Consider the following 26849-nt stretch of genomic DNA (forward strand, 5'->3'; position numbering starts at 1 on the left):
CCATTTTATGTTTGGTCACTATATACTTCAATTGTGTTGGATTTGGCTGCAATGCTGTGAAACTACAACCATCTGCATAGTGGCGAGTAGATAATGAGTGAATTTTCATTTTTGGGTGAACTATCCCCTTTAAGTACAATGCAGGTTTATAATCATATTAGTTGTAAATTGAAGTGACTGATGAGAGTGTATTATTTAAAGGCATAATGATGATGATGATGATGATGATGATGATGATGATGATGATGATGATGATGATGATGATGATGATGATGATGATGATGATGATGATGATGATGATGATGATGATGATGATGATGATGATGATGATGATGATGATGATGATGATGATGATAGAAGATCATGAATGAGACCCGGCATAAATCCAAAAAGGTGCATTGTCAGCTTCTAGGAACTGAGCTCAATGTCAACTGCACAACACACTTGTGGAAACGTGTGTGTGCCTGCATGTGAGTGTGTGAGTCTGTGCATGTGAGTGTGTGAGTCTGTGCATGTGAGTGTGTGTGTGTGTGTGTGTGTGTGTGTGTGTGTGTGTGTGTGCAGAGATCGAGGAAAGGTGGGGCGCTTGTCACGAGCCCGGATTTCGAAGTTGGTGGAGAGGAAGGGGGGGAGGGGGCTGCTGCGGCGGAGGGGTACAAGCTGCACACCCGACCTCTCTGACAGGTCTCAAGCGGGGAATCGAACCTCCACACGCGGACTGCTCCTCAGCCACTTCCCCGGTGACAACCCCCCGGCTCGGTGTGTTTTCCCACCGCAGCCTCGTGGTTCCCTGGAGGAGGAAGCTGCTCCCGGGGCTCGGCACTGGTCGGAGTGGGACTACTTTCCCTGGCGGAGGCGCGGAGTTGTTTTGCTCCAGGACTGGTGTAGGGGGGCTGCTGAATGGGAGCAGTCGCCGGATTCGAGTGGAATCAACGCAGGCTGCCGCGACCACCCACCACCTCCCACCACTGCTGACTCCAGGGGACGTGTGAGAACCAGACCAGCACCGCCAGTTCCTCCTGTCGTCCCCCCCCTCTCCCCTCTCCTTCCTCCGGATCCTCGGGACCCACGAGCCCTGCAGACATGGCTCAGATCCTGCCCATCCGCTTCCAGGAGCATCTGCAGGTAACCGCGGATCCAAGCTTAGAGGAAAAAGGCAAAATAAACATGTGGCTTTTAACATGTCAGCTCATTGGTGTGCACGCTGCTCGGGGGTTCGATGCCCGGCACATGTCGCATGGAACCCGGGCTGCAGAGCCCTCCTGCTGCAGGGGGGGGGGGGGGGGGGGGGCTCGATATAGCCACAGGCCTCGATCTGCTCCTGCAGGGCAGATGATGACTGGTAAAAAAATTGAGATGGTACAACAGCTCCACTGCGGACTGTAGTGTGTGTGTGTGTGTGAGAGAGAGTATGTGTGTGTGTGTCTCTCTCTCATTGTGTGTGTGTGTGTGTGTGTGGGGAGGGGGGGGATATGCCGCAGTTTTCATGCGGCGTTTTGACACCTTAAGCTGCGGAGCTCAGCTGTTCACTGGTTTCTGTCCGACCCTTTCCACACTGGAAAGGGTGACATGGAGGTGTCATGTCCTCGCAACAACAACAACATGTCTGCTAATGTCCAGTTTCTGCACCGGGCTGACAAAATACCTGCTTCTGCCACGATCCTGTCAGAGACGATGTGTGACAGGAAGTGGAAACATTCGGTCTGATCACTGATACATGTCGGATAAGTTCAGAAAACCGCACTACTGCAACATCATCTGTATTAATATATATATTTATATGATCTTGATGACAGCTCGGAGCTATTCACAGGACATTTATTAGGTCATTTATCAGCCATTCACACACACATTCATTCAGACAGTGCATCTATGTGCAGCACCTTCTCTGACACACGGCGGTCAAACAACCATCAGGGGCAATTTTGGGGGGTCTTGCCCAAGGACACTTCAACACACAGAAAGGGGGAGACTGGGATCGAACTGCAGATCCTCGTGCAAGCGGACGACCCCCAGCCGTCAAACCCTCTCATAGAATCTAGTTCTATACGTCCATCAATGTTCTCTTTTGATTCAGTGTGTATTCTAGCTCTGCTTATTGGTATTTTCATGCCAGAGCAACATCCGTGCAGCCTCAACATGATCAACATCAGCATGTAAGGGCATAAGAGGCCCTGTTCATAGTGTCCTTAGTAAACACAAAATCTCCTTTACCATGTGTGGGTAAAAACAGCAAACAAGCAGCCATTTATTGAGTCATCTGTGGAGCAACTATTTCCACTATGTTCCGCTTGTTTCCTCTGCTGGTTCGGACTTTGCTAGTCGTTGTCCCACAGCAGCCCCAGCGCTCGGTGTCTTGCAGCCAGAAGAGAAACTTTGTGACGCACCCCTCCGCCTCCCTTGGTCTGTAGCCTGTTGTTATGGTAACAGCAGGCAGTGAAATGGCCTTTCAGTAGGGAAAAAACCCCGTACGGAGCCCCCACCCCCCCTCTGTGCTCCCTTCCTCTGGCCAGTAGCCCCACTTTCGTTAGCCAAAGACCCTTTATTCACCAAAAAAACCCCAGTGCTGGCCGAGAGTCTCTGCAGGCCACCAGGCCCCTGTCCTCACTGGCGGGACTCACGCTGTGTTGCTCCCTGATGGAGGGCAGCGCAGTACCTGGAACTGTCTGGGTCATTGGGATAAATTGCTTTGAACAGTGCATTCCTCTCCCTCCTACATCTCTTCAGTAAACCCCTCTGCCTTGAGACAGTGATATGCAGCAGACCGCTTTACGTTCCTCCTCCAGCGTGAAATCCCAGCTCTGCCCCGGTCGTATCCCCCCGTGAATCTAGGTGGCTCCAGCAGAGTCAAAAATGCTTGGAATTTGCAAACCCAGGACTTTGGGCCTCAAGTTGTTTAGCTTTTTTTCTTTATTGGCCTGGTATTTACAGCTCCGTGTCTGCAGACTGGGCCTGGTTTCAGGGATGAAACATGGACTCTAGCTGCACAGTGAGGCACCAGCCTGTTGAACCACAGAACGGTTCTTTAACGCTACTCCGGTGTTTGATGTTGATGTGGAGGATAAGGCCTGGATCGGAACTACTGTTCTAAATGTGAGAGATTCACTAGTATTCATTTTTACACCCAATACTAGTAGCTATGGTCATTAACCTTGTGGTTAGCTAGCTCCAATACTACTCTGAAGTCGTCCTTGCATGTGTTGTTAACTATATTGTTTTTCAGACATACAGCTGAATATGAGAATACAAATATCTACATTTGTAGCTGCGGACATTCTCCAGAGCTCTTCCTGCCAGGCCCCTAGTAAAGACTCTGGATAATGTCAGAGTGAGCCCATGTGAGAGTACAGCAGGATACTATCAGGATCCATAAGTGAGAGGGTGTGTGGATGACATTTCAAACACGTACTGAAAAAAACAGAAGAATAAATGCTGATGTGTGGAAGACACCGACGAAGATGTCAACCTTGAGATTCGAGAACTTTTGATGATGCGGGCCGACGTCAGTGTAATTTTTTGTGAACACATCATCTCTGCAGCTGGATTTATGTGTCACATCCTGTCTCTTGCAAGCCGTGTCACCCCTCACCTTTTTGCTCCAGTTATGCTTTTGTAAACCATCTGATTTTGTGCCTGAAAACAGTTTATGATTGATGAGCCAGGGTCCAGGTTGTCATGTCAAAATGTGTCATTAATTGACCCAAAACTGTATTAAAGTAGTAGAGGATGGCACGTTGAATAATGAACATGCTAAAGTGATTTGCAGCTTATGTTGGTCCTCTACAGGCTGACAGTGCAGCGGCCTACGTTCTCCTGCAGCTTGTGTAAGTGCAAAAATGTCCTGCAGCTCGGAGGCGCCTGACCATCGTCCTGTCGAGTTGAGTTAGGAGAGTCCAACCTGCTGCTCTGCGGCTGTTTGATGCATCCTGGGGTGCTGCTGGATCTGAACTGATGAAATGATGCCACCACGTCAAACCAGCAGCTGTGAAAAACAGATGAGCTAAGCAGGCCCCATTTAAACTCAGCAAATCCAATCAGTATAGGAAGCAGGTTGACAGAAGACTCTATCTCCGTCTAGAAGAACACATCTGTGAGTGCAGCAGGGGCTGATAGGGGCCGGGCGTGTGCGTCTGTGTTCCGTCACCAAAACTTAATCTTGATTGCAGTGGAGAAGCAGCTATTCTCAAATACAATATGAACAGTAACACACAAACTGTCCAAGCTGTAAGTATAGGCTTAGGGCGTCAATTCATTCGCAAAATTATTGTTTGTCACTTGTTTGTCCAAAGTATAGACATGGTTGTATATCTACTATCCAGAAATCAAGCCACAATATACCAGATATGAGCACTGCCATCTTGCATCGATGTCGCATCTGCTAACATGGATGAGGTGGGGTTTATGACCTATACTGCAGCCAGCCACCAGGGGGTGATCGAGACGCTTGGGTTCTCTTTTGGGGAACTCTAGCTACTTAATGCTGCTCTTCATTCACCCGATAGTCACTGACTCAGCCTGCTGTTTTGGGGCGTTTTCACTCAGGACAGCTGTCATGAGCTGTCAAGTGAACCAAAACATTACAGTTGTGAGGAATAAAAACAAAACAACAAGCTGAAGGAGTCTAAAATCCCATCAGGAATAAACCACGTGCACAAATCGAATCGATCAATTATAATATAAATACCTTTTTTACGATCACGTAAATTATAATCCTGCCACCATTTGGTGCAAGACGATGCAAAAAAGCAACGCCACGTCTCTTTGCTGCATTTAACATTTTAAACCGTGTTTGTGTAATCTCCTTACAAACCCCAAAACCCTCAGCTGCTGATGCGACTTGTCGGAGCATCACGTCCACCGAGTCTATGACTCACTGAATACCGTCAGAGCTGTATCATCAGTGAAGTTCAACTGCTGCTGTTGTTATTGTGATATTAATGCTGTGTTAGTTGGGAAGGATTCCTCCAGGGATCCGTATGCGTGTGTGAAGATGATCTACTAGAGGCAGTTTATGGGTCAGTGGAGACAGTAGATGTAGCTGAGGTGTGATTTTAGTCTGGAATGTTCTTCTAAGAAGGAGTGCGGAGGGGGATGTTCTCTTCTGGTGAGTCAGTCGCACCACCCTGAGTTGTAAATTGCCAAAGGCCCATGTTACTGGAACTGCACCGTGCGGGCCTCCCTCTCATCCGTCACTCTTCATTTCTAATAAAAGGTACATTTATCACTGTGGCGTCTCTACCTCACACCGGTTCCCTCCTAACAACGCTCTCTCTGTGTTTATCAGGATGCTGGACTGAGTCTTGAGCTCCTCCTTTTCACTCCCATGCTTATCTTCTCCCTCGCTATCTTAAGTGTATTCATGCCCTCCCCGAGTTTGTTCTGGCAGTCGAAAGGAGATACAACATATTGCTCCAATCCTCCCTCAGGTCTTCTCCGTGGCCTTGTCGAGAAGCCTTAATATTGCACGTCCCATAACTGCACAGAAACCTACTGAACATTGAGCTGTGGAGGAGAGTTATGGTATTATAGGATATATATAGTTGGAGAAAAGCAAGTCTTCATATTTACAACAACATTGGGAGCACAGAGTGTTGGTGTTTATATTTTTATACAATCTAACTATTATGGTATTTTGGTAACATTTTAAAGTTGAGAAATAATGATGCGGAAATTAAGTTCTTCAGGGTTGGGTGATAGTTCTCTACTGGTTTTTGCTGAAGGTGATTCTTCACATACACGTATAGATTTGATCCACTCAAATACATAAAAGCACTTGCTTGAACGTGGCGTCTCTCTCTCTCTTTCTCTCTGTCTCTGTGTTCGCCCCAGGCTGCTGACTTACTCCTTCCTGTTTTGTAGTTGACCTTATTGAAATGGCTCAGCTGTCATGATTAGTTGACCTGCTCTACCAGCCAACAGCGAGATACTATAGTCCTTGTGATGAGCGTAAGGATTCCTTTCCGCTTGCCTCAGACTGCATAATGCAGGCAGCTCAGTCACCAGAGGGAGGGAGAGAGAGAGAGAGAGAGAGCATGTTTTGGTCTGTCCTCTCGGTTCATAGCTAGTTGGACAATGTGCACAATAATTCCTCTGTTTGGCAGCTGCTAACCGAGGTGCAGCGTTTCATGTTTGTTACTTGTACCGAGATTTGACATCAGCTCAGTCATTCAGAAAATAAATATGCTGAGTAATAAATCTGATTCTCCTACGCTGTTTTATTGAAGAAACTAGGATTTATACTTAGTTTCAGTGGATGAGGATTTAGTGTTGTCTCAGACTGGTTTAGGCTGAATAATGAAGTGTTAATTTTCTAATGGCAGCTCATGTAGATGGCTGAATGCATTGGAAGGATTTAATCACAGGCTTAGCTTAAATTAATTAATGCTGTTCTTTTTTGAGTATAATAGAGTTTTAATGGTGATTACCGATTTACAGTGGCCCTCAGGGTCCAAACAACATTTCACTGAACACAACATTTCAGATAACATCAAGGGAAGGGAACACACTTCTTGTTTGGGATTGGACAGAACCCAAGTCCCCGGTGACAGTTCAATGCCATTTCCTGTTTCTGTTCCATGCTCCCTATTATTTGTGACTTTACTGTGAACTATTTTGTACCTGTCAGGATCCTGTAGGAATGATCAGTAGTTTTGGTTTTGATCTGTTCCTCTGAATTGAACCTCCTCCAGTGAAGGTTAGGGGTCGTTCAGCACAAGTTGCCATTGGGATTTAATACCTCAGCATGAAGTGAACTAGCTTTGGAACATTGAAACAACAGTTAAAGCTGAAGTAACTACAAATCCTGCTTGTTGTACAGGTCCTTGGACAGATGGTTGGTTATAGATATTAACAGAAACAATCGCAGGTTGTCCCTCTGGCTCAATCCAATCCATGTTGTGTTTTGACCCTCAGTGCCACCGTTCTTATGGCATTACAAGTAAAGCATATTTCTGAAAATGCTTCAGAAAATGCAGCTTATTATAAGCAGCTATAATAAGAGTGTAAAATAAAGTTCTGTTGGGTTAACACCCTGTTGTCCGCTGTGTGCCCACGCTTGTTCCCTGGCTTCATGTAGCACCAGACCTACTGTCTGGGTCACTACCTCCAAGAATTTCCCTGGAAAATTGGAGCAAACCTGCGACTATTTTGATCAAAACACTGTTCTACTCTCCTTCTTGCTGTTTTTCCCTCTCGCAAGGCAAATGTCAGCTGCTGCCATGCATGATTTCCTGACTTTTCTTAGGCTGAGATGGAGGCATGACTCCTTAAAAATCTGTTTAGCTTATATTAGTTTAAGTTTTAGTCTAAAAGTAGAAAACTGTCGGCACACTGTCATGGAGAGGTGCTCTATGTTTTGTTCATTTAATATGTTTTCATTCAATATCAATTAAAATAGTCAAGTCCTCTTATTCAGCTCCCCTATGTAATAAAAAGTAAAGTCACCTGAGTTGTCAAGATTCTAATTTTTATTTCATTCATATTTACAGTTGCAGAACCTGGGCGTGAACCCAGCCAACATTGGCTTCAGCTATCTGACCATGGAGTCGGACAAGTTCATCTGCATCCGAGAGAAGGTGGGCGAGCAGAACCAGGTGGTGATCGTGGACATGTCCGACCCCACCAACCCGATCAGGAGACCCATTTCTGCCGACAGTGCCATCATGAACCCGGCCAGCAAGGTCATTGCCCTGAAAGGTAAGGTATGAGGTGTACCGCAGCACATTCAGGCAGCCACGCCTCTGGTTACTTAATAGAAAAATGCTGAGTTGTTGTGAGGAAAAGCAGTTTGCTGGTATTGCAAGTGGCCTAACGCCAACAGCCGAGCTTATTATTGTTGTCTCAGTTCCCAGAATAAAGTCTGCACTGTTTGTTTGTCTCTAGTTTTAACTGATTTAACCATATACCAAGAGTGCCATGGGAATGCCACGGTCTTGCAATGACTAATGCTCTGTCAATGCCATAAATATGTAGAGTGCACTTAGTTCTATTGCCTGAATGTACTAAATTGGTTGTGTAAATTGATTTTCTGCCTCTGAATCTTGCCCCCGGAGCACAAACACAAGCGCTGATCAGGATGATTTGCCTGTAATGCTTCTCCCTCCCCCTGCCCCACCTCCCTCTGAGGATACTATGCCCCGGTTTGCCCTTTCCCTGAGGTCTATCTTTGTCTTGGTCCTGATTGACACTTTGCTTTTTCTCCCTTTGCTGTCTGTCCTGTCTCAGACGGTGAGTGGCTTTCTGTCTGTCTACCCATCTGGCACTCTGTTGTGATGATACAGTAGACATGTCTCTCTCATAAAAGCTTCCCGCACCCCCCCTCTCAAGTACGCAGCGCTATTTCGACCCTTAATCAATCAAGAAACAGAAAACTGTGGAGAAATGGCTTCTACTGCCAGTAGACTGCATCAGATTCACATAACTCACAGAATCACACCTCACCTGCAGGCACATACACCATCCTACTTTTATGAGGGCTACACATGTGTTAGCATGACTTCTTGTATGCTGGTAGAGTGTATGTGTTGTATGCTTCATCAGCTGATACACAGTGGGTTCGGCACTGTGTGTGTTGTTGCACGCCTGTGTGAGCGTGTGCCAGCAGCCACATCAACGCTCCAATCTTTCCTTGCTGCATATAAACGATGTCATTAACGTATCATTATAGCTGTTTGTGCTGACGGCGGTTTGTACAGCAGCTCCAGTGATCACCTGAATCATGCATTCCTTCACGTTTTCATTCTATTTTGTTTCTATGTAACTTTACTGTTAAATGGAGGTTGTTACTGGTCATATTTACAGTATTCTGGAGAACAGAAACAGTAAAATGGCTCAGCCAAACCCCTACTATCTACAGATGTGTTCAGTAAGTCATTATGACTTTCATAAAGCTGTAGTCGACTTTCAGTAACAAGAGGATATTGCCAGGCTACTGTTTTAACCGATTTTTACTTCCTTGCTCTCTAAAACACCTTTAACCTGAATGACGACAGAACAGACCTCCTCAGTCCTCCAGTGGAACATAAATATGCATGTTACTGAGAGGTTCCCACTGATTCATGATTGGAGGTTAAAGGTTCAGTGTGTAGGATTTAGAGACATCTAGTGGTGAAGTTACATGTTGCAGCTGAATACCCCTCACCTCACCCTCCCCTTTGAAGAAACACAACCTGTGGTAGCCTTCAGTTCTCATCAAAACTCAGAAGTGTTTGTCCTGTCTCCCCCTCTGAGCTGCTGCCCGCCCGTCTCACTTCTTCCCTGTGCGTCATCCCCTCAGCTGCCAAGACGCTGCAGATCTTCAACATCGAGATGAAGAGTAAGGTGAAGGCTCACACGATGACGGAGGAGGTCATGTTCTGGAAGTGGATATCAGTAAACACGGTTGCCCTGGTGACGGATACGGCCGTCTATCACTGGAGCATGGAAGGGGATTCCCAACCAACCAAAGTATTCGATCGGCACGCCAGTCTGGCAGGATGTCAGATCATCAACTACAGAACTGACGAGCAACAGAAGTGGCTGCTGCTGATAGGGATCTCTGCACAGGTACGAGCATGTTTACTGTACAGTGAAAAGCACAGGAAAGAAGAATATCTGATCTATCTCTCTCTGATCCTTTGTTTACATGCTCATAACACAAAAATTCCCCTCATCATCTCGGAGCACATCTTTCTCTCTTCACACTCACTCTGCATTCCACAGTGGATAGATGCAGAAATACCAGCCTTCCATTTTAATGTGTAGTTGAAAAAAAAAAATCTATTTGACCTAATAAATGACGCAAGCCAACTTCTGGTTACATTTAACTTTCTATGTGAACTCGTAGAGAATTTGTCGGATGATCCACACCAAAGTTATCTCTTTTCCCATGTCCCATCCTTTTACCACGTTTCATAACGTAACCTCCTTAGCGAAGGTGAAAGAGCTTGATTTTGAGTTTGCTTCATACAAAACCTGAGTAGTGAAGGGAAGGAAAAGGAGCTGTAATCCTCTTTGATCTTTAATTATTTGATTATTTTATGGTGATGCTGCAGACTGCAGGTCAACAAATTATTTTATTCCTGTTTCTTCTCTTTCTCCTGCAGCAAAACCGTGTAGTTGGAGCAATGCAGCTGTATTCTGTTGACAGGAAAGTGTCTCAGCCCATCGAAGGCCACGCTGCTGCCTTCGGGGAGTTCAAAGTGGAGGGAAATACCAAACTCTCCACCCTTTTCTGTTTTGCTGTGCGCTCCCCTGGTGGGGGAAAGGTGAGGGCCCCGGGATTGATTGCCCAGATTGGACTCACACTGCTATCAAAGTGTATTTAGTCTTGCATCTGAACAAAGACCTCAGAGTTGCACAAAAAGGAAGTGTTTTCGTTAAGACCATAGAGGAAACGACATTTATTAAATGGCTTCAAATACATATGTATGTACTCCCCTCTGCTGTCCATCATTCCTCATATATTGCTTTACCGTGGTTGTAATCTTCCTCCAGTTGCACATCATTGAGGTTGGCCAACCAGCTACAGGAAACCAGCCCTTTGCTAAGAAGGCAGTGGACGTGTTCTTCCCTCCAGAGGCTCAGACAGACTTTCCAGTAGCGATGCAGGTGAGGAAACAGCCCTGGTACTCGTTGGCTCTGGATAAACTAAGTGTGACCGCTGAACTCTTAAATTCTCTCTCTCTCTCTCATCTTTCTCCTCAGATTGGCAGTAAGCATGGTGTCATATATCTGATAACTAAGTACGGTTACATCCACCTGTATGACCTGGAGTCTGGTGTGTGTATCTACATGAATCGAATCAGTGCAGAGACCATCTTTGTCACTGCTCCTTATGAAACCACCTCAGGAATAATCGGGGTCAACAAGAAGGGACAGGTACGAAACTAGCAACACAATTAGCAATTATTTTACTCAGAGTGTCTATTTGCACACAGGTGAAAATAGCCACAAGGCCATTTGGCTGCATGGAGAAGTAAGGAATGTGGAAACGCCCAACACAAACACCACCGAATAAATATGACACTAATAGGAATATAAACACAACTAAAATACATAAAATGTGAACAGGAATGCAGATCTGTTCCACATTGTTTATTCTGTAAAATTAAAGTTATAATATTGGCAAACATAAATGCTGATACTGCTGTTTTTATTTTCCTACAGATACATTTTTCAGGCTCTTGTGTAAATAGCCACCTTGGCTCTCCACCCTGTGTGCATTGACATTGTTATTGACACCTGTGTGCAAATAGCCTCTTCTATTACTATACAAACAATGGGTGTAAGAAGCCACATTGACGTTTCGTCCTAGGTGAACATTTTGTACAAGCTACCTTTTATGGCGTCTCTACCTATGTACATTATATTTATATGTTCATCTATATATCTATTTTTTCTCTTTCAAGGTCTTGTCGGTCTGCGTCGAGGAGGAAAACATTGTCAACTATGCCACGAACGTCCTTCAGAACCCGGATCTTGCCCTGAGGATGGCTGTGAGGTCAAACCTCGCTGGGGCTGAGGAGCTGTTTGGCCGGAAGTTCAACACTTTGTTTGCTCAGGGAACTTATTCAGAGGCTGCGAAGGTTGCTGCATCAGCACCAAAGGTACGGCTGTGTCTACTGCTGCAGAATAGTGTTTGTACATGATTATACGGCACAAATTTTACATTTGTACTTAACATTGGTCAATATATAATATCAATTGCCCTCAGTTTGACTCTGCGGTGTAACAAATAAAACACAACAACTCTTAAGAATCTAATAAATGTTTTTATAGTCATTTCATATCATCAAGTTAATACACTAGTTCATATAAAAAGGTTCAATGGAATTACCTTATAATTTGTTCTGCTACTATATTTGTATCCTTCACCCATACCTCCTCCCTTCTTCACTGTCTTTCCTTCCCTCAGGGAATCTTGAGGACGGCAGAGACCATCCGTAAGTTCCAGAGTGTCCCGGCCCAGCCAGGTCAGGCCTCTCCACTGCTGCAGTACTTTGGTATTCTTCTGGACCAGGGCCAGCTGAACAAGTTTGAGTCTCTTGAACTGTGCAGGCCTGTCCTGCAGCAGGGCCGCAAGCAGCTGCTGGAGAAATGGTTGAAGGAGGACAAGGTAGGACTGGAGGATTTTATAAGAACAGGGCAGCTTTAACTCCCTGGGCTTATCTGTAGATGAGCATTAGAGACCATGTATTAACATCCACACAATCATCATTAACGTTGTTGGTAACTGTGATCACACATGTGCCCTAGCTGGAGTGCTCAGAAGAGCTTGGAGACCTGGTGAAGGCCTCTGACCCCACACTCGCTCTCAGTGTGTACCTCAGGGCTAACATCCCCAGCAAGGTCATCCAGTGCTTTGCAGAGACTGGCCAGTTCCAGAAGATAGTGCTGTATGCCAAAAAGGTAATCAGAGAACTCACTGTCCTTTCTATTCATATTTAGTTGGATATTTATGATAAAAGAGATACACATTAATTCATTGCCTGTATAATGGGAATAACCCACATACTGTTTAGTCAGAGAAAGAAAATACTTAAAAGTAACATGTTAGGTTAGAAGCATCATTGAAATGAGATGATGTAGTATATTTTTGTTAATTTCTATATTTGATATTGAGTACATAAGATAATACCAGTTGTCTATAATTTTTTTTGTATGTGCTGAATTGAGAATTGTGTTTTATTTAATTATGCTGTTGTAGGTGGGCTACACCCCAGACTGGGTGTTTTTACTGAGAAATGTGATGCGTGTTAATCCAGACCAGGGACTTCAGTTCGCCCAGATGCTGGTCCAGGATGAGGAGCCGCTGGCCAACATCAACCAGGTAAAACTCACGGCAGCATTACCACCTTTACTCACTGGAGACGTACAGTATTGCTTTTCCACTCTCCCTCTGCACCTTCATCCTCACACATGCACGCAAACACACAAAGAGCCCAGTGTGGGAGCCTCCATCTGTGTTGTTTCAGATGTGCCAGCAATGCCAGGAATTCACTGAGTCAGTAACCCCCCCCATCTCCTTGTAAAGTCGCGTCATCGCTCTGCTCAGTTCAAGTCTCACTTAGAGAGACCCTGATGACTAGATGCTTCTCCAAATGTAGACCCCCGCCCTTTTCTGTTGTGGCCTCTAGAGATGTTGTTAAATATGAAAAACAGAAACATGTGGTTTCCAGGCCCCTGGTGCTTGATAGTGTGCGACTCTAATCTTACTTTGCATGCTAACTGAAATTATGGTTCACAGATGGCTGGAAATCAACATTTTTTTTCTAACTGAATTCTTTCCTTTCCATTTCTCTTTTTTTCCTTTTGCCCTTTGGTAGATTGTAGATGTTTTCATGGAGGGCAACCTGATCCAGCAGTGCACCTCCTTCCTATTGGATGCGTTAAAGAACAACCGCCCGGCTGAAGGACACCTACAGACACGTCTGCTTGAAATGAACCTCATACACGCCCCCCAGGTGAACTTTCAGGCCTGCTCTCCTGATTATATAAAGCAACTTCACCTTACTTTACTTTCATTTGTGTTTTCATGTGTGTCGTGAACTCTTTTCAGGTGGCAGATGCGATCCTGGGGAACCAGATGTTCACACACTACGACCGTCCCCATGTCGCTCAGCTGTGTGAGAAGGCCGGTCTGCTGCAGAGGGCTCTTGAACACTACACCGACCTGTATGATATCAAACGAGCTGTGGTGCACACGCATCTGCTCAACCCTGAGGTACGCCTGAAGACGTTTGGTCACGCTTGTGAATATCACTCTCCTGGGAGCAGACACTCTTCCCTTTTTGTTTTAATGATAAATGAAAATGCCTGAACCCACTTCTTGTGACCTCCTCCCTGCTCAGCCTACCGTCTCACTGTCTCCCCAATCTTCTCTTTTCTTATTCGGACTCTGGTTTTAGTGGCTGGTGAACTTCTTTGGCTCTTTGTCAGTGGAGGACTCGTTGGAGTGTTTGAGGGCCATGCTGTCGGCTAACATCAGACAGAACCTGCAGTTGTGTGTCCAGGTAGCAACTAAGTATCACGAGCAGCTGGGAACTCTGGCATTAGTGGAGCTCTTTGAATCCTTCAAGAGTTATGAAGGTAGGTGTGTCACACACGGGCCGGGGGGGTAATACAGACTTGGCTCATGTTGGATTAAAGCAAGAGAATGTGAAGAATAGGATTTACTTGGTAATGAATGAGGCTGACTGTTTCTCCCACTTCCTTTTCTATTCCAGGATTATTTTACTTCCTTGGGTCGATTGTGAATTTCAGCCAGGAGCCCGACGTCCACTTTAAGTACATCCAGGCTGCCTGTAAAACGGGTCAAATCAAAGAAGTGGAGAGAATATGTAGAGAGAGCAACTGTTATGACCCAGAGAGGGTTAAAAACTTCCTCAAGGTAAAATAACCCCATCAAAGCATATTAATAATTGTTCTTTATCATCCAGCAGTGCTTTTCTGATATATTTTAAAACCCATTCCTTGCAATCTATTAACACAAATGAACCTTGTGTTTCTTGTCTTTGTAGGAGGCCAAACTAACAGACCAGCTTCCGCTTATCATTGTGTGTGATCGCTTTGACTTCGTCCATGATCTCGTGCTTTACCTCTACCGCAACAATCTACAGAAATACATCGAAATCTATGTACAGAAGGTAAGACCCAAAAAAGAACTGGTTTATACCTTTTATGTAGACTTAGTCTACATAAAACCCTTTTACATGAGGAATGTGTTGCACTTGTTTCAGGTGAATCCCAGTCGTTTACCAGTGGTGATAGGTGGGCTGCTGGATGTCGACTGTGCTGAGGATGTCATTAAGAACCTGATCATGGTGGTCAGAGGGCAGTTCTCCACTGATGAGCTGGTAGAGGAGGTAGAGAAGAGAAACAGGTAAAATGATAGATAAAAAATCATTTGTTGTCTTGCATAGTATTTTGTCTGTTAATGAATAAAACATCTTAATAATACTTGCATATAAATAAATATGAACAAAAATATAACCCCAACCCTAACCCCTGTTTACTTTTTGCTCCTTGTACGATTGGCACTTAATAGATTTCAGATGCTGAGAAAAATATTTTTATCTTTTATCTCATGTGCTTTCAATGTTGATTTTCTGGGCACTATTTTCTTAACACGTTCCTCATGGATTTTCAATTGAGACCGATTATCTGCTCCACATTTATCTTAGGTATTTCTAGTATAAATCATCCATCAAATGTGAATCTGAGAAAGTGTAAACATGAATAGTTGGGAACTGATTACACAACACTGACATCTAGTGTTTCAGAAAAATCTGTCTAGAAATATAATTCAAGCTTAATAACAGAAAGTCAATGGCACTGTAATACTACAAGTTAAAATCTTCTAAATGTTGTCAAATGGACCAGAATTTTCAAAACACTGTGTTTTCCCTCATCTTTTCAGGTTAAAGCTTTTGTTGCCGTGGCTGGAGTCCCGTATCCACGATGGCTGCGAGGAGCCGGCCACTCACAACGCCCTCGCTAAGATCTACATCGACAGCAACAACACACCTGAACGTTTCCTGAAGGAGAATACGTTCTACGACAGCGCTGTCGTTGGTAGATACTGTGAGAAGAGAGACCCCCATCTGGCGTGTGTGGCTTACGAGAGAGGACAGTGTGACCTGGACCTCATCAAAGTGTGTAGATCGCAGTGTATAGCATGTCAATGATCAGTCTCATAAATAGATTCTCATTTACCTTGTATGATTTATTCTCAGGTTTGCAATGAGAACTCGTTATTCAAGAGTGAGGCTCGATATCTGGTCCGACGGAAAGATCCCGAGCTGTGGGCGAACGTGTTGGAAGAAGACAACCCCTTCAGAAGACAACTCATTGATCAGGTCCGGTTCCACCCAGCTCCCCACCTGAGGGGATGCAGACTGTACCTCAGGGGTGTTTTCTATATGTTTATATTTGTTTTCTCCTTATTTGATTTGATCTCAGGTGGTGCAGACAGCGCTGTCAGAGACACAGGACCCAGAGGAAGTGTCCGTCACCGTCAAGGCTTTCATGACGGCAGACCTGCCCAACGAGCTGATTGAGCTGCTGGAGAAGATTGTTCTTGATAACTCCGTCTTCAGTGAGCACAGGTACAGACTTGCTGCTTATAAAGGCATCACAGTAATTTACACACAATTCCTCTCTTGTTTTTTAAGAATCTCTGTTTTTCTCCCAGAAACCTCCAGAACCTGCTGATTTTGACAGCCATCAAGGCCGACCGCACTCGGGTGATGGAGTACATCAACAAGCTGGACAACTATGACGCTCCGGACATCGCCAATATCGCCATCAGCAATGAGCTCTTTGAGGAGGCTTTTGCCATTTTCAAGAAGTTTGACGTCAACACCTCAGCCATACAGGTGAAGGAAATAACACATCGGAAGTTCTAAGTACCTCAGTTAATAGAATTTCCTCGTCTGAGCAGAGTTCTGATCAACTTGATGTGTTCAATAGTTGTTTAATGTTTATGGTTTTCTCCGTCAAGTTGAATTTTGTGTTTAATTTTCTTCTTTTTTCTCTTATATATTTAAAATGTAAAGTGTATAAATATTGAGAATCTGCATTGACAATTAATGCTGCAGGTTGTATAAGTAAATCATGCTCCTGGTTATTAACCCTGATGTTTTACCTTCTTGTTAGTACCCATATGTTAGATAACACAATGCATCTCTTTGCTTTCCTCGTGTCTCTAGGTCCTGATCGAGCACATAGGGAACTTGGATCGTGCCTATGAGTTTGCTGAGAAGTGTAACGAGCCTGCGGTGTGGAGCCAGTTAGCCCGAGCTCAGCTGCAGAGAGACCTGGTCAAGGAGGCTATTGACTCGTATATCAAAGCCGTGGACCCGTCAGCGTACATGGAGGTGGTCAACGCAGCCAGCAAGAACAGTAAGCCTTCTCTTAGCCGCCTAACTCTGCTCATACAACGTCAGGCACCGATGAGCTAAGCGGATCATCAAGGTGTTGGTTTCATTTCGCAGATAACTGGGAAGACCTGGTTAAATTCCTTCAGATGGCTCGAAAGAAAGCGAGGGAGTCGTACGTGGAGACGGAGCTGATCTTCGCTTTAGCCAAGACCAACCGTCTGGCCGACATTGAGGAGTTTGTCAGTGGGCCCAACAATGCTCACATACAGCAGGTAAGAGAAACAGCACAGGTGCAGTGTTCGTGTCCACGATGTTCACCTGCACAAAATGGAACTGCTCATTTCTCTTTCTCTTTCTCCAGGTGGGCGATAGGTGTTACGAGGAGGGCATGTACGATGCAGCCAAGCTCTTGTACAACAACGTGTCCAACTTTGCTCGACTTGCATCGACACTTGTCCACCTCGGGGAGTATCAGGCGGCTGTGGACAGCGCAAGGAAAGCCAACAGCACACGGACATGGAAGGAGGTAAACTATCTTTTACCAGTCTGTGTGTTATCTGTCTTTTTCCTTATAGAAGCTGCATTATAATTGACAGTGCAAGATACATTTCACTGAAGTTTATCTTAGTTTAATGTTTTCCTCTCCTCTCTTTCCCTCCGACCTTCAGGTTTGCTTTGCGTGTGTTGACGGCGAGGAGTTTCGGCTGGCACAGATCTGCGGCCTCCACATAGTGATCCACGCTGACGAGCTGGAGGATCTGATCAGCTACTATCAGGACCGCGGCTACTTCGAGGAGCTCATCGCTCTGCTGGAGGCCGCGCTGGGACTGGAGCGGGCTCACATGGGCATGTTCACCGAGCTCGCCATCCTCTACTCCAAGTTCAAACCTCAGAAGATGAGGGAGCACCTGGAGCTGTTCTGGTCCAGAGTCAACATCCCAAAGGTAAATTATGTCTGTACGATAACGCTTGTGTGTCTCATATCCAATTTTTTTATTGTAATAAATCAAAGAGTCGATCACAAACAAGGCGGCTGCTCGTCGGCGATGAACTCTTTTGATTTATTACCCTGCTGAAGATTTCTGCTTCTCATCAGCAGCCTGGAGGAAAACTAATACTGTGCACTGACTGTTGTTTTGTTTCCTTGCTGGCTGACACTGCATTGAAATATCACTGTTATCTTTTGAGAATCACAGCTTTGATTTTAGTGATTTCAATTTAAATAAAGGATGAAACATTCCTCTGTCACATTGCCCTCTTGCTTTTTTGTAACCCAACTGTAGATTTAAGGAAATCTTGTCATTGGAATTCTTAAAATCTTAAATTTTTTTGCAGAGAAGTCTTCATAAATGTTAGTCACTTTAAAAGGGCCCAGTCTTAGTCAGTTTGACCTTGCTTGTTGGAATGCTTTCTATTGATGAATTAACATTTCACATCCTGATACCCTTATTGTTGGCAATATGATGTATGAGTGAAAAAAAATTATCAAAACCAGGAATATAACAATAAGGTTTGACAGCTTCTGATGTAGAGCTAGAAAAAAAGCTGTCAGCTTGTGAATAGGCTACATAACTAAATGTGCAAAATGTCATTCCTTGAAACGTTGAATCTTGAATGTGGCTCTGTGTTAAATATGTATTTTGCTTCCCAGGTCCTTCGGGCAGCGGAGCAGTCTCACTTATGGGCGGAGCTGGTGTTCCTTTACGACAAGTACGAGGAGTTCGACAACGCTGTCCTCACAATGATGTCTCACCCTACAGATGCATGGAAAGAAGTGCTGTTCAAAGACATCGTTGCTAAGGTTAAGAGCAGTGTTTGTGACTCAGTCATTTATTTTCCTTTTTAAACTTTTAAATAACCTTATATTTCTCCTTGTTTTGTCCTCAGGTTGCCAACGTGGAGTTGTACTATAAATCTCTGTCCTTCTACCTGGAATTCAAACCTTTACTACTGAACGACCTGCTGATTATTCTGTCTCCTCGGTTGGACCACAGCCGAGCGGTCAACTTCTTCAGCAAGGTAACAGTGGTGTCAAATTTAATGAATTACGCCCTCTCTATTTTCCAGATTGTGCACAGTGTCAAACACTTCTGACATGACATTGATTGTTTTCGTTTGAGCAGCTGAACCAGCTGAAGTTGGTGAAGCCTTACCTGAGATCTGTCCAGAGTCAGAACAACAGGTCCGTCAACGAAGCTCTGAACAACCAGCTGACAGAGGAGGAAGACTACCAGGTGTCTCAACCATTCTGATTCTATAGAAAGTAGACATCCTATTGTTGTAGCTGATGATCACTGCTCCTTAATGATCGTCCAATTTACGTGTCTATTTACTTATCTGTCTGTCCTATCTTTACCTATTTGAAGATGCATTAGTCAGATGTTCACATTATTTCATAAAACAGACGTGAAAACGTTAACAACATGCAGAGTTGATTTGACTCTACAGAACAATCTTATTTGTCATATTTGTTTTGGAAACTTGGATTATATTTTATCTGATGTGGTTTGTATTTGTACATAGCAATGTTTGAGTAATGTTTGTTGTAGAAAGCATTTGAGGGGCAATTTTAAAATGGTGTAATATGTGTAATAGTAGTAAATATACACAGATTGTATGATTCACCATTGATATCCAGTTACAACAGACTAACTGGTTCAGGTTTCCCTGGCCTCTGCTGTAATATTGTACCTGTTATCCACAGGGTCTGAGAGCATCAATCGACGCCTACGACGACTTTGACACCATCGGCCTGGCTCAGAGGTTAGAGAAACACGAGCTGATTGAGTTCAGACGTATCGCTGCCTACCTGTACAAGGGCAACAACCGCTGGAGACAGAGTGTGGAGCTCTGCAAGAAGGACAAACTCTACAAGGTGAGATAATTCACAGGCATTCGCTTATAAATCAAAAATAGGTCCTCTTAGAAAGAGAAAATGTTTTATTTCTTACACTTACCCCCGTTCCCCTATAGATGGCACTGTTTGTCTATACTTCAGATACACTAGCTGTATTTGGAGATAGATATATGAACCACCGAGCATCAAGTACAAACCAATAACCTTTTCAGTTGCTAATTTCCTCACAAAAATGTAAAAATGAGGCCTCAACCTTTTATGTTTCCCATAATGAGTTGTGTAAATGTGTCTTTCCCAGGATGCCATGCTGTACGCTGCAGAGTCGAAGGACGCTGAGCTGGCGGAGACGCTGCTGCAGTGGTTTCTGGAGGAAGGCAGGAAGGAGTGCTTCGCCGCCTGCCTCTTTGCCTCCTACGACCTTCTTCACCCCGACGTGGTGCTGGAGGTCGCCTGGAGGCACAACATCATGGACTTCGCCATGCCCTACTTCATCCAGGTCATGAGAGAGTACCTCACAAAGGTTAGTACCTCGCTGAAGAGCAGGAGAAAGGGTTCCTGTTGTTTGCTGTTGATTTTAGTTTCTCTTTTAAATACAAAAGTACGGTTGATTACTTTATACTTTTGAAAATTCAGCATTTTTTAAATTTTTCTTACATTGTTAAATTTCCTGTAAACACCTGTGAGAGTTGGACAAAAGTCTGGAGAGATATTAAAAACAGGTCATCCCAACAATTTAAAATACCACACTTATGATGAGACGAGAAGGTCGAGAGAAATGCTCTTTTTACGTGATGGTAGATATGTGTACTGTATATTTACCAGTGAAGCGCCTCTGGTCATCGTGATTTCCCTTAATGCTGACCTGTAGACACGTGAGGTCACTTGAGGTCATCTCTCTGGGTTCTTTTCCAGGTTGATGAGTTTGCTGCGCAGGTGAAGGTCTCTGGCCCACTTTTTATTTCTCCTCTGTGTCCTGTCTGTTTGTTTTTGTTGTAACTTATCTCTTAGGTTTCCTCTGTAGGAACCTAGCATGTACTGTAGACTGAGTATGGCCTAACTAGCTCTGGTCCTGCAGAGCTGCACTAGAGTGTGTCTGTGTGTGTGTGTGTGTGTGTCGGCTTTTGTTCCACTTCAACACCAACACAACACATTTTAATAAAAAAAATGTAAGTAATTTAGTAAGTGTTATGACTGAATAGCCAAGTCATCTTAAAGATTTTTCAAACTTATCGACTGCGTCAACTTTTTCAAATTTTACTCAACATTTTTAATAAATATTGAGTTTATCTCCTCGCTTTTGTAGGTAATTAATTTATGTTTTCAAATAGTCTTTTCACAGTGAAGCAGAAACTAATTCATAAAAAAGACAAGCAACCACTGATGTTTATTGATCTTCACTGCAAAATAGGAAAGTGGAAATAGACCCCCATGTTCTGAGTAAAGAACCACTATTAGAAGGAATATATCTGCGTATAACAGCAAAGCAATTAAATTCATCAGAAACTACTTTTAGGTTAATATGCAGCAGCTGCAGAAAGATGTTTGCTGCTGATTGGAGATTTCAATCATTCAACAAAAGCACTGATTTGCAGGTTAAATGAATGAAGTCCTGCATTTCTGGCATTTAACGACAACTGGTTGAGTAAACTTTCATTTTCACTTTATCAAGGAGATATAATGTGTTATAGAAGAAGTTTTGGACTAGCTGAGAGCTCATAACTTTAAATACTGTGTTGGTGGCTGGAGCCAAAAGCCTTTGCACCTTATTGTTCCTCAGGACCAGGGTTGACCTGTTCTGGTCTAACAGAAACTTCTCACTTTCAAACTCCTCTCTCTTGGGGCTGCATCTAGCGCTGAGTGGCAGATATTTGACAAATCATGATATTGATATTACGGTCGGCCACAACATTAAAACCAGTTAGTGTTTTTTTGTGGCTGATCACTTTAGTATGATCTGAGTAGAACAAGGACATCTCCATCTGGCTAATGCTCTGAATCAACCAGAGATGAAGGCCGGTGAGAAGAGGAGGCCACTCCACACTTGTTGGATGCATCCCCAGGATTCTAACTCCAGGTTAAAAAGTTTTAGTCTCAAATATGTACCCTGGTTAGTTCAGAGAAGGGCTTCAAACACTAACTTCTAAGATGCTGGAGTCCTTCTTTCCTCTCTGGGGAAATGGGACAGTTTATCTTTAAGAGACAAAATGGTCAAACAAGCTTTTTTTTAATTAAGCACATAAGAAGAAACAGAAATAAGGCCATACTGCTATTCTTTTATATACTAAAATAACACCCCTTTGTATCACATGCATCTGGTGTTTTAAATATGCATTTCACAAATAATAGTTCATCCAATGTTCTATATAATATTTTTTATATATATACATCATGTACAGAAAATTGCTTAACATGTGCCGTTCAATGTTTCCTCTCTTTTTCCCAAACTTTTTCCAGCATCTTCGGAAGTCAATACCCAATAGAACTTCTACAGCTTTTCAAAATCTACACTAATTTTCAAACCTTTTGCTTTCAGCTTCTTCCACAGTTGATGCTCAACCCCTGAACATTTCTTTACACTAACAATGATTTCTAGGAAAACCTGCACCGCTATCAACTCACTGCGTTAAAACTGAATGCCTGGATGAGCTTTAACCTGCGAGCTTCTAATCTGTAGCTTTATTTTAGTAGCAGAACGAAACACGTGTGGATTTTTCTTATTGCAGCCATGAATGGGATGCATGTGGAAGCTGTGATTATAGTGAGATTTAACTGTTAACTGTGAATGACATCAGCACAAAGGCATGTATAGCTTTTCTTCTACTTAATACACAATGTACTAGTTCTTTTAACCTTCAATCCCACTACACTTCTTCTTTGAAAGAGCCAGTTCACACAAATGAAACATTGTGTCCCACAGTGGTATCTGCCATGATGTAGTTTTGCTGTTGTTTTTTAGAAATCTGTCACCTTTCTCATCACTGTTAATAATATATTACCACTGCTGCTCAAACCATTTAAAAATGACATATTTAACCTACAGTTCTGTTCTCTTGTTATGAATGAGAAACAACAGACTTTGTTGTCGATAGTTTTCATTTGAAACGGTTTTCTACCTGATGGAAAAACATCTGTCAATGATAAGGTCTCTTATTAATCTGATCAAGTATCTGGAAGAAGAAATTGAAAAGGTTTTCTACTGTAATTTCTCAGTGCTTTGAGCTGCTTCATTCCTCTGTATTGAGTTAAGGTGATAACAGGAGGAAGTCCCTATATTCATGGTTAGAAATCACCAGGGTTTTATTTGTGATTTGTGTGAATGGACTCTTTAAATGTTGACTGAACATTTGTACTGGAAGCTGTATTAGAAATTCTCACCTAACCTGCATGGCATCTTCTCTTAGGTAACCTTAGCTGCACTGTGAGGAATTGTGTGTAGTTGGGTCTTTGTTTAACTAGTCTTATTTATCTAGAGTTTTTTTGCAGCATTATAGTGTATGGTCTGATGTAGTATATCAAATAAAACATTCACATTTCAATATAACTGCACTGTGATCATCCATTAAAGGTATCCAGTAAATTATATTATATAGAATTTTTTTTTCTATATACACAGCTGGCAGCTAGCAATAGTTTTATGTCCAGGATTTGAACATTTCCAATATTTGGTTGAATTTTACTTTTAAAGCCTGCAAGTGTTTCTGCAGGATACCTACAGTGTATGAAATCAGACTATTTTATTCTGTACTCCTAGGTGTGTGTGTGTGTGTGGTTTAGGTTTGCGTGTGTGTGTCTGTGAGTGAACCGCGTCTGATCGATGCTCTTTGCTTTGTTGCCCCCAGGTGGACAAGCTGGAGGAGACAGAAAGCCAAAGGCAAACGGAGGAGGAGGTGACGGAGCCTCAGCCGATAGTGTTCGGTAGGTTAACAGGAGGAAATCAGCCTGAAGGAAAGACAGCGGCGGCTTCTGAATAACAGGAGGACACATTCTGCTGTTGAAATCCAGATTTACCAGAGATGAAATATTTAATAAAAGAATGACTAGTTTATCCGGAACAAATTGGGACACTTGTGTCTTTGGACTCTGTATAACTGTGTTCTGTAACAAGTGATTTTTCCCTGTGGTTATTTTCCAAAAGCTTCAGTTAAAGATTTTCTTTCACATCTCTCAGTTTTGAATGAAGCAACTTGAGTTAGATGGACGTTTGCATGATCAGTAACGAACACCATCGCTGATACTGAAAACAAGTACAGCTTCATCATCTAAAATCTGTGTCACACTATAGACTAATAATTAAGTTTAATTTAACGATACAATACATCAAAAATAAGTAATAAGTATAGCAACATATTTGTCTATAACCAGTTAAAGACTGTGGACTAACGGTATGTGCTGGACTAAAGGCTGATTGGTTGCTTTAAAATGTGGTTGGATGTCATTGGTTATTTAATACTCTGTTTAATTTAATTGGATTAAATGGAATTCGATGTAAGTTAAAACTGTAATTCAAGGACATTTTATCTGGTAACAGATTCACAATGTTTGCAGTTAAAAGATCAATTCTGTCAAGTCTAACATCGAGGTGTCAGTGAAAAATGGTAAAATACATGAATGAGAGCTAGTTGTAAAAAGTTTATTTGATGTCCCATGTGACCCTGTGTTTGTGTTTGTTTGTATGATCAGGCCAGCAGCTGATGTTGACTGGTGCTGCTGCTCCAGTGGCGCCGCAGCCAGCGTACTCAGGCTATGGTTACCCTGCCAACGCAGCTGGCTACCCTCCTCAGGCGGCCGCCGCAACCGCTGCTGCTGCCGCCGGCTATCCTGCACAGCCGGCTTACGGCTACAACATGTAGAGGCCTGACCCTACCTCTTCACCCCCCGCTCCCCTCTGTCTCCACTACACACACACACACAACTCAGACCTGAACCAGACTGAACCGTGCTGCTCTGAGTCTCTACCGGCCAAATGATGGCGCAGAGAAACCCCCCCCAAAACTTATCTGGGCCTTCATTTCCCAACGAGACTCCGCCCGACTTCACTGAAACTGCAATAGAAACCCTTCACATGGACTCTCACTTCAGAAGCTCTGCATCGAGGCTCGTGGACCCTCCCCTCCCTCACCCTCCCCCCCGCCCTACCGCCCTCTACTGTCCACTAGGATGTTACAACTGCATCACTGATCTCCAGCGCATGACGTCCCCTCTCAGCTCCCAGAGGAATTAACATACTGAAGATAACAATAGTGACACCAGACCACTCTGTCCTGTTCCATGTAGACGTAACTGACCATAAAGCAGCTTTTTTTCCTTTATTTGAAATTCTTTATTTCAGTAGATTCAGCACTGATGAGGAAAAGACTTAATGAGGAGTGGAGGGGCGTGCGTGTGCGTGTGCACGTCTCCCCCTCCCTCCTGAAGCACTGCTACGGCCTTATTTACTCTGGAGAAGGTGGCAAAAAAAAAAACAGGCTCATTTGTTCATGTTTGATTTCACAACTGTCTCATGCTCTGATTAGAAAGACAGTTACTGTGCAATAGTTTTGGTTGTCCTTTCACAACCGGTACAACGTGTTTGCTGTATACGGACTAAGAACACTTGTTTATGAGGTTGCGGTACGATCCGTGTGTGTGCGTGAGCGCTACTGTATATGTGTGTGTGTAGCCTCTGGCGCCTTTTGAGGGATACATCACCAAACCCAGAGGCACTCCATGAAATGTCCACTCCCTTTGCAACAGCAAACGTTTCGCTGGCTCAGAGCAGTTGATCTCGTCGGATGACTCTTTTATTTTTTTGTGGACTCTGATACCGGACACCTGGAGCTTCAGGACAACTGAGACAAAAAGACAGAAAGAAAGAAAGCAGGTGAAATAATAATAATAATTATAATATAATAATAATAAAAAAATGCTATATGCCGTAGTCTGTGCATGTGCTGCCAAACTATAATGCTGCAACCAGGAGCACAATTTTCATGTTACACTCAAGTATATCAAGTATTAACTAATGTTGTGTCAAAAACTAAGTGATGTGCGAGGAAAGTTGCTCACCTAACTAAAACCTCCGACAGACTCGGGATGAGAACACGGGGGGGACGTTAGCTCACATCCTGGTGCCAGTTGTTTCAAAGAATAATCATTATTGTACTGAAAAGTGTATAATTTAAGATATACCTAATCAAAAAAGTCAAATATTATGGATTACCATATGTATTGTCTATAGTGTGTTGTTGTAGTCTTAAAGAAAAAGAAAGCATAATGATTTTTGTAAGAAAAAGGACAAAATGCAAAAACAGCAGGTTAATAAATGGCTAAATCTGGAGGCAAGGCTGCTGGACGTGGTGACGGTTTGCTCAACTGTGAAGCTCCGGTGAAGCTGTGGTGTCAACTTGGGATTGATCAACATGGAGAGGGGAAGCCTGAGCTGCACAGGAGCACTCCCTTTATCTGCACAAGTCATGAATACAGAAAGAGGAATAAAGTTTACACACAGTGGTGGTGGTGCATTTTTACCTCCCAGTAAGGAGGTTATGTTTTCATCCCAATCCCTTGTTGGTCAACAGGATTAGGCAAAACAAAAAAAACTACTGGATTTTCCACAGAATTGAAATTAATGGGGATACACAGAAAAAAGAGGCTGTGTAAAAAGAGATAGAGGTTTTTTTTCTCTTCCTCTTGGATTTCCTAAAAACTTGGTTGAAAAATGGAGCTTCGGCCGAGAAAATTTGATTCGTACAAACAACTTTATCACATTCTTTAACGAAAGGGTTTCTTTCAACAATTTGAGCTTTTTTGTGGGAAATTGTTCACAGATCTTGATTTAAAAAATCTGACATATTTAGGGGAACTGATATCTATGAGTGTGTGTAGCTTGATTGAATTCAAAGGGACTGATGGGGTCTGGGCTCAGGAATGAGCTCTCCTGGGTGCCAGTAGTTCTCCCATGTATTCACATCAGGAGACATGCAGACGCTATAAAACCTCAGTGGAGGCCTCGGCTTCTGTTTTCTGTGTATTTGCTCAATTTTAACACTGTGATGATGGTTTATGATAAAAGAGATTCCCTGCTGCACCTCCTGTGCCGGTCACATGTTGGTGACCTTTCTGTCCAGACCTGATGGATGGACTGGTTTCCAGCC

The 26849-nt window shown here is 43.5% G+C and overlaps 1 protein-coding gene across 1 annotated transcript; it reads left to right on the forward strand.

Moving 5' to 3' along the window:
• Positions 1–888: 888 nt before the first annotated feature.
• cltcl1 (clathrin, heavy chain-like 1) lies at positions 889–25587 on the forward strand. The gene is made up of 31 exons (XM_061072182.1): positions 889–1125; positions 7488–7695; positions 9275–9543; positions 10083–10244; positions 10474–10587; positions 10684–10857; positions 11388–11585; positions 11894–12094; positions 12235–12387; positions 12686–12808; positions 13305–13442; positions 13538–13702; positions 13887–14067; positions 14205–14368; positions 14499–14624; positions 14718–14860; positions 15398–15632; positions 15714–15836; positions 15940–16085; positions 16172–16355; positions 16689–16881; positions 16974–17131; positions 17221–17385; positions 17528–17803; positions 18511–18660; positions 18747–18878; positions 18983–19093; positions 19564–19734; positions 20015–20236; positions 23556–23631; positions 24397–25587. The coding sequence occupies exons 1-31, from the start codon at positions 1084–1086 to the stop codon at positions 24564–24566; spliced, it is 5073 nt and encodes a 1690-aa protein (XP_060928165.1). The 5' UTR covers positions 889–1083; the 3' UTR covers positions 24567–25587.
• The last annotated feature ends 1262 nt before the right edge of the window (positions 25588–26849 follow it).

The sequence above is a fragment of the Limanda limanda genome, chromosome 5 (assembly GCF_963576545.1).
Source record: "Limanda limanda chromosome 5, fLimLim1.1, whole genome shotgun sequence".
NCBI classification, from domain to species: Eukaryota; Metazoa; Chordata; class Actinopteri; order Pleuronectiformes; family Pleuronectidae; genus Limanda; species Limanda limanda.

Coding starts and splice junctions, on each gene's coding strand:
- cltcl1 (XM_061072182.1), top strand. CDS start 1,084: ATGGCTCAGATCCTGCCCATCCGCTTCCAGGAGCATCTGCAG. Junction 16,086..16,171: donor TCCGTCTTCAGTGAGCACAG/GTACAGACTTGC, acceptor TTTTTCTCCCAG/AAACCTCCAGAACCTGCTGA. Junction 16,882..16,973: donor CAACGCAGCCAGCAAGAACA/GTAAGCCTTCTC, acceptor TTCATTTCGCAG/ATAACTGGGAAGACCTGGTT.